This window comes from Danio rerio, chromosome 12, assembly GCF_049306965.1.
Source record: "Danio rerio strain Tuebingen ecotype United States chromosome 12, GRCz12tu, whole genome shotgun sequence".
In the NCBI taxonomy this organism is placed as follows: Eukaryota; Metazoa; Chordata; class Actinopteri; order Cypriniformes; family Danionidae; genus Danio; species Danio rerio.
In genome coordinates, this window is record NC_133187.1 from 47,023,105 (window position 1) to 47,031,673 (window position 8,569).

Consider the following 8,569-nt stretch of genomic DNA (forward strand, 5'->3'; position numbering starts at 1 on the left):
TGGAGACTAAATAGTTGAGTTTTTAGTCGTTTCTTAAAGACAGCGAGTGACTCTGCTGTTCTGATGCAGTTAGGGAGTTCATTCCACCAACTGGGCAGATTGAATGCGAGAGTTCGGGAAAGTGATTTCTTTCCTCTTTGGGATGGAACCACGAGGCGACGTTCATTCACAGAATGCAAGTTTCTGGAGGGCCAATAAATCTGCAGAAGTGAGAGCAGATAAGGAGGAGCAGAGCCAGAAGTTGCTTTGTAAGCAAACATCAGAGCTTTGAATTTGATGCGAGCAGCAACTGGCAGCCAGTGCAAACGGATGAGCAGCGGAGTGACATGTGCTCTTTTAGGTTCATTAAAGACCACTCGTGCTGCTGCGTTCTGAAGCAACTGAAGAGAAACACTTCTGCTATGCAGAACTACGCTGAAAATCACTGAAAAAATATCAATAGCTTTAGAATAGCAATTAACTTCAGCAGATGCATTTTAATTATTTTGAGACAGTTTGAAGTATATCTTAATGTTTAATCATATCAAATTCTTCATTCCAATTCAACATCAATGAAATGACTGAAAACCACAGGGTTGATCAGAGTGTGAGCTTTGACTGATTTTAGGGATCTTCCTGTGAAAAGCTTTTATAGCTTTGCACCTACCCTGTAAACCACGTGAATTATGTTTTCCCTCTCACAAAAAAAAACATGGGAAATATCAAGGTTCTCGCAAGAATTAGCTGATCGTGCAACCTCTTTATCTCTATTGGAGGTATCAGTATGGTTAAAAAAACACTACAGTATTTACTGTAAATAGATTTGGTAGCAGACATTGCAGCTTCTGTTACTTTACATTACACTTTTTTGTTTGTAGGGAACGTTTGTAGGGATGCACGGATATGGATTTTTTCGCCGATATCGATAACCGATAATCCTTCAGACTTAGAGGCCGATAGCCGATATATATAGGCCGATAATTATAAATATTTCAAAATGTTATTTTTTTTATACAGCAAACTTCATAAAAGATTGAACTGCTCTCATAAACTGAATAGTCTATACTCAAAGCAAAAAAGCTATAATTTCACAATTGCAAGGTGATTATAGAGACCTATATTCACGATTTCACATAAATCAGCATGCAAAAAATAAATTATTTGCTTTACTTAATAGCAAATTAACATGCAACTTGACTGTTGCATAAAAATAATAGGTTAAATAACAAAATAGGATTTAATCAACAAGCAAGTTAAATATATTTTAAATAAGATGAAAATAAAAGAGCTAAGGACTAAAACCAGCTCAAATGTTCCTGAATAAAACGTGTTACTGTGATGTACATATGAACAAATATGTCATGTCTGAAAAAGCCTTTTTTAGAGGTGTTTTGACAGTTCAGAGCCACTGTACACGTAAAAAGCTAGATACAGAATGTATTATTTTAGAAAATGCGGCATAAATTCCTTGTATTTGGCGTTTTAGATTCTTTTGAACACATATAGCGGCAGTGCTTTTTAATCAGACAGCGCTTCTGTGTTCAATCATGCTGTCAATTGCAGGAATTGATCGATGAAAAGTTTATGATAAACCGCTGTGAGGGCACAGATTTGCCCTCAGAGTCAGATTTTGATACAAACCTGAGCGTTGAGCTCAAATGACTTTGACAAACAGAATATAAAGCCAGAATGCAGAGCAGAATATAAAGACAGAATGGGGCGAGTTGAGAACCCGTACGCTGGATTCAGTAACCGGTGCACCTAGGCTCTTCCCTGTTGATCTGTGAAGGCTCAAGGCTGTTAGATCAATGTGTGTGTGTGCGCGCACAGGCTGCAACTAAAAGAGAAGGGAGTTCACCCCGAAACTAATGTTATTCAGCTCTGAAGTAATAAGTGAATCTCCCCTGCTATCTCTAACACAACAAAGAGACAGAGCAGAAAAGGTTTACACATTTTTTCTGAGGCGATTTAAAACAAAATACACAATGACACTCAATCAAACTTATCTACAATGATGAGGAACATGGTTACTTACTGAGTTATTAATGCACAGCATTACCACATGAGGAAAGGACGGACTTTGAAGGAATAAACAGTGTGAGGAGAGCTCCATTAAAGTGCACTGGACAAGTCTGAACATGTTCCGCCCATGCGTGCACGCAGGACTATACAATTACCTAATTTATCGGCTTAAAGATATCGGCTTAATTTAGACATCGAATCGATAACGATAATCTTAAAAAAAGCATTTATCGGCCGATAACGATATGGCCGCCGATATATCGTGCATCCCTATAATCCAGAGTTGTTCAAGCATGTCCGCGAGCGCAAGATGAGAAATAGGTGTTTATTTGGTTATTTTTTTAATCAGAGAAAGTCTATATTAAAAATACATTTCTATTCATAAACGTAAGTAATAAAAATAATGTTTTATGTTGTCTCCACATTTCATCCAATATTTTTAGCAGCCTGAGTTTCTAGTATTCATTCATTCATTCATTCAACCACCGAGAACAGCTTCTCTCCCATGGTGCAAGTCAGAACTGTGCGACTGCCACAAGGGGGCGTATTCCAACAGTCGTGTCCAAATGTCGTGTGCAGTGGAAAGGCAGCTTATGTCTGCGCGGTAACCACTAGGCTACTGCGTCAACATTGATAATTTTCTAACATTTTAATTGGTTGCAATCATTTTAAAAAAATCTGTGCTTAGCACGAGCCTTAAGAAAACTTTCTGTTGCCTAAGGGCAGCGCAGTGCTGTAGAGGGTTAAGAATAAAATGTATTGCATTCTTTGGAAGAATGTATTTGGATTGTGATGATATTATATTGTCATTCTGGCAATACATAATAAGTGGCATAAAAGGGTCTTAAAATGACAATAATATTGTTTATCGCAATATATTTTGGTCCAATATATAGTGCAACAAAAATTAGACATCATGAAAGACCTAAATGTAATACAAAAAAAAAAGTTGACACCATCAACAAACATCTCAAACAAGTATTTTCAGAGCATCACCAATAAAATCACTTTGTATGTTATTCATCAATATGAAGTCTATGTATATGCAAGCAAGCGCAAAATGACTTGTTTATATAATCTCCAGACAGTCTTTAAAATGTTGCCACTTTTAATAGTTCAACTATGCAGGAAGCAACAGCACAGAAATATGCTACAGCTTGTTCCTCTTTTACCTGCTGTATAGTCAGAGAACGCCTCAACTCAGCCTGATGCACTTGAGAATTTAAATTACACCAATGCTGAGGCAAAACTATTTAAACATGACAGAGTAAAATTCAGCCGCCCTCAGGGTAAAAATACACAAACACAAGACTAGACATTTCAACACCGCCTCGTGTGTGTGTGTGTGTGTTTTTTTCCCAGCTCAAAGTGGAAGTCACCATAAACGCACTGAGCAACACAAACAGGTAGAGTTTATTCTGAGAGTAACCTTTCACTCACAGACACAATGTTAACCACAATAATTTAAAAGAGCTAAACAACTCCTCTCTCCTCCAGCAAGCAGAGCAGAGATATATTCAACAAGAACACTGGAGATATTTCGAGTCTCAGTGAAGGAGAGCAGATAAAACTTGAATTATGGGCTAGACAAAGTTTGAAAACAATAAAAGACGCCGCTGATCCAAGATGAAGTCATCTCTAAACTTTCAAAAGCTGAGTTTGCACCCTTAAATGACTTTCTAGGTCATTTATTTATTTGTTAATAGTATTATGCATGTTCAAGGAAACATTTTACCAACAACAGCACCATGCAGTGCAATGCGTCACAACACGCAAGTCAACTCACTCAGAGCTGTCAATCACAGCAGGGGGAATGAGGCAAACGTACAACAAACAGCATGTCAACAATGCAGTCTATTATGCTGTTCGAGAAGGAAGAAATATATACTGTAAGGGAAAATATAGTTCAGCTTTTACTGATGATGTCTATTGCGGATAAGTTGATAGAAGGGCAATGGAAAATCTTCTGGGGTAAAACAATGCAAAAAAAAATTTACAAAATAAAATAAAATAAATATATAATCATATAAATGTAAAGTTTTAAACGCATTGTCTCAAGATAATTGAATAACTGTACATTAAACAGCTAAAAAAAAAAAAAGTTAAATAAAATAAAAATTAAAACATTAAATTAATTAATTAAATTACATTTCTTAAAAATCATTAAATTTTTATTAATGAATAAAAAAATCGTTAATAATTAAAAAAATGTATATTTTAATATTAAATACATTTAAATTTAAAAAATCATTAAACTTAAATAAAATTAAATAAAAAATTATTTAAATTAAAAAAATATTAAAATTTAGAGAAAATCTAAATAAATAAGTAGAGACTTTACTTTGAATGTATAAAATTATGCTTATATAAATAAATGTAAAAGTAAACATTAATAAAGTAAAGTTTAATAACATTGCTTTAAAATGGACTAAATTAATATAATTCGATTATAAATAAACAAGCAAAAAAAAAAAACTAAATATTTTCAAAATTATACATAGATTTTTTCACAAGATATAAATGTGAGAGTGGGAAATACAAAATTTTTTTTTTTTTTTAATTACACCAATATTACATTGGATTGCTGAACCATCTAAATAAAAGTATTCCTGAGGATTCAATCTTAAATACCCTACAAAATAAGAAATATGTCTACATACAATAAAATTAAGATGTCGGTCAGGCTTTTGGTGCATTGTGACTATAATGTTAAATCATTTTTAAAGCCAATAAAATATGTAGAAGCAAAAGGGGTGGATTTAACCAATAAGCAAGTTTAGCAGCCGCTTAGGGCCCCAGATAAATATCTAGAAGTATAAATTATACCTATAAACAATATATAACATTGTTTTCTATCATATTTTGTATGGGGAGAGTTAAACAAATACAATTTTAAAGTAACAAAATTTTATTTAATATAAATTCAAATATAATATTATAATAATGTTATGTAATAATATCATAAAATATAATTATTACATCTGAACAAATTTGTCCACCGCCTATTAATCATAGAGCAATACAGTAGTCAAATTTATAAAAAGAAAAAAAATATATAAATATATATATATTTTTTTTTTTTTGCATTAAGATATAACATAGTAAACATGTTTTATGTGATATAAAAAAACAACATCTAAATATATAACAAAAAATTAAATAAAAGTATAAAGGGTGCATTTTAGGACTGTTGGGGCCCCAAAATTAAAATGTGCTGTTTTTTTTGAGTGGCAATGTTTTTAAATAATAATATTAATAATAATAATTATTATTATTATTATTATTAGTAGTAGTAGTAGTAGTAGTAGTAGTAGTAGTAGTAAACTTTAAGATGTTGAACTGAACTTAAACACTAAAAACTGAACTACACTGTTCCAGATACTATGACCATTTATGTGAAGCTGTTTTGACACAATCTACATTGTAAAAGCGCTATACAAATAAAGCTGAATTGAATTGAATTGAATGTCTGTGATAGCCTAGATTATTATAATTTTTATTTTATTTATTTATACAGGGACAATGTACAACATGACATGTTGTGCCAGAGTTTGCTATAAAGCTAATTTACATCTGTAGTCCCTGGGCAGGAAGTTGTAACAAATTTAACAGTAAAAAAAAACACCACAATATATACTTACACTACAATACATCACAGTCAATAAAATTAAATCAAATCAGTGGCTGCATATTTAATTTAGTTTAAGCCAAATGTTAAGAACAGTTTAAAAATTATTAAAAGTGGTACTCTCTCTGATATGCACTGGTATTTTATTCCATCTTTCTGCTGCTCTGACTGAAAAAAACTGATAGTCTAAAAACAGTTCTCTTGAGTTTAACTGAACAAATCAACCTCTAACCGATGACCTAGTCTGTCTTATATTGTCCTTGCAGACAATCACACATTGTTTGAGGGGTGGTGGTGCAAGATTATTAAACATTTTATACAATGAACAACAACATCAGCATAAAATAAGAAACTGTTGAATGTTATTCATTCATGTTGTGCAATACAGTTACAATAATGATAGCTCCTTGGCTTTTTAGCTGAAATGTTTAGTTTGTTTATAGATCATATACAATGGTTTTAATGTTGTAATGTTTGTGTGGGACCAGCTTGTGGCACAATTTAAGATAAATGATGGAAAATCATTGTATTCATAAAAACATTTAGCAGCAGCCATAGGTAAACAATGTCTAATATGTCTTTAAATCCTCAGGCTTGCTTTAGCACTTTTAGAAACTGTCTTGATGTGTTTTTAACATTTAAAGTAGAGTCAATAATTATACCTAAATATTTAAAATGATCAGCTATATTTACTACTTTAATTACCACTAATACTTTACATTTATAAATCAATCACATTAATTACATTGAGATGCATTGATTTACTTTGGAGCTCTAGAGGATTCTAGTTTACTTCACTGAACTGTAAATGAAGGACCCCATGGCTAGAATTGCTTAGGACCCCCAAATCACTAGATCCACCCCTGACAGGCAATCAGTGCGAGTGTGTACACTGTAAAAATGCTGAGTTCCAAACAATTCCTTCATAATGTCTCAACACATTCAAGTGAACTTTAACTTAAATATATGTTGATTGAACACAGAAAATCAATTTTGCACCCAAAAAGCTCAAGAATTGTGTAGATTGAGCTTATACATATAGTTTGAACATGCAGGAAAAAAACCTATGCTAAGTGTAGGAGATAAAACATTTTATCCGGTGGCAGGAAATCACTGCAGTTCTCTAATATGCCCATGTTATCTGTGACAGTGGGAACCCAGAATTAGAATCAAAGCAACGCGCGCGATTACATCTTTCGCGGGAAAATGGAACGCGATCAAAAAGTTACATCACATACGCGCGAAAAAAAGTTGTTACAAAGTATCAACGCGCGTCTAACAATAAGCAAACAATGCATCCATGATCTCCATTCAGGCCGCCGTGCAGGAAACACTGGAAATAGGCGCGTCTGTATCAATCTCCACGAAAACACACACACATATCATCCCAAACACACTAAAAGCGCAACAAATACACAGACAAACGCACATAATCATAATAAAACAACCCCAAATATGCTGTAGTATTCCAAAGCAGTCGCATGGAAAGAGAGGAACTGTAAACACCGTTTGTCCCTCAACTTAAGAAATGGGACTAAAAGTTGTTTTAGCCCTTGCAAGTTTCCTTTTTTACTCACCCACTCCGTACTTCTCCTTTTTTGTAGGCACCCAGCGCGACATCCTCACTGCTGAAGGTGTTGTGAGTGTTGCTGTCGCTATTCCAAACAGATATCCAGAGGTTTTCCACACACTTTTTCTCGCTTCTCTGTAGGAGTGGAAAGACTCAACTGGCCGCCATTTTCATATCCACCATCACTGAACTCGAGAACCGCGAGGGGGAGATGTAAGAAACTTTTTGTCATGTGGGACACCAGCGTCACCGTGACCGGACAGTCCCACAAAAAAACATATTGAGCTTTAAAAATTATCCCCTATTATCTGTAGAAGGTATACCAGTTAGGGAAGCTGTTAACTATTTAGGTATTGTCATTTCAAAAAATGAACAAGATAGAGTTTCCTTAAACTTTAACCCTGTTTTCGAAAGGATAAAAAGTAAATTCATTTCTTGGTTATTAAGGGATTTATCCTAAAGGGGCAGAGTTCTTTCGAAAGTAGAAGGAATTTCACATATTTCAACCACATATCTACATGATAAAACAGCGAAGTCCATCGATAGGATTATATTTAAATTGTTATGGAAGAATCGTGAACACTTCATCCGTAAATCTGTTGTTTTAAATTCCCTTAAAAATGGGGTCTTGACTTTTTAGATTTCCCTTCTCTAAATAAAACTCTTAAAAATAATTGGTTTAAATTCTGTTTGAATAAACCTTCTCTCTTCAATTTTATTCCCAATTTTATTTTTGACGTTCTATTATTATGCGATTATAAATTTGTAAAATTAAGTGAAGCTTTCTGCTTTTCATGCTCAAGCCTTGTTGGCGTGATCTACAAGCACAATTTTTCACCACAACGTTATTTTATTTGGAACAATAGACATATTTTGTATAAACGCAAGAGTTTATTTTTGGAGAGGTGGTTTGAAAAGGGAACTGTTTTAGTTTGTCAATTGTTGAACACTCAAGGGTATCTTATGATATATGACGAGTTGTACATTTTAACTCTCCTGTAACTCCCAAAGAATTTTCTCTTGTTTTCTCTGCAATTAATTCTAATATTATTTCCTTATTTAGAGATGCAACTTGGATTCATAAGCTCATAATCAGTCTAGCTGATACAATGTGTGGTAAAAATTTGTTTCTCACAGTCTGAAAATAACAAATCTATTCACTTTCTTTTTTTTTAAACCAAGTTGTTTCCAAACCCTAGCTCTATTTCCTCCTGGAACAATTTTGTAAGAATTCCTAAATGGGAAAGTATTTGGTCATTGCATTACGAATTTTTGGTTACAAATAAGATAAAAGGAATATCTTTTAAACTAATTCATAAATTCGACCCAGTTTAACATTTCCTCAGTAAATTTAAAAGGGATATTGATAT

General features: G+C 33.3%; 1 protein-coding gene across 6 annotated transcripts in view; it reads right to left on the reverse strand.

The window, feature by feature from the left end:
- The window catches only part of dock1 (dedicator of cytokinesis 1), a 525,870-nt gene extending 518,484 nt beyond the window's left edge, over positions 1–7,386 (reverse strand). For 5 of the 6 annotated variants that reach the window (XR_012387688.1, XR_012387689.1, XM_073917871.1 and 2 more), the window contains exon 1: positions 7,207–7,386. Coding sequence is in view for 4 of the 6 variants with exons in the window: in XM_073917871.1 (XP_073773972.1) it covers positions 7,207–7,249 (43 nt within the window). In the remaining 2 variants the exon portion in view is untranslated. 6 annotated transcript variants of the gene reach the window in all.
- Between the last annotated feature and the right edge of the window lie 1,183 nt (positions 7,387–8,569).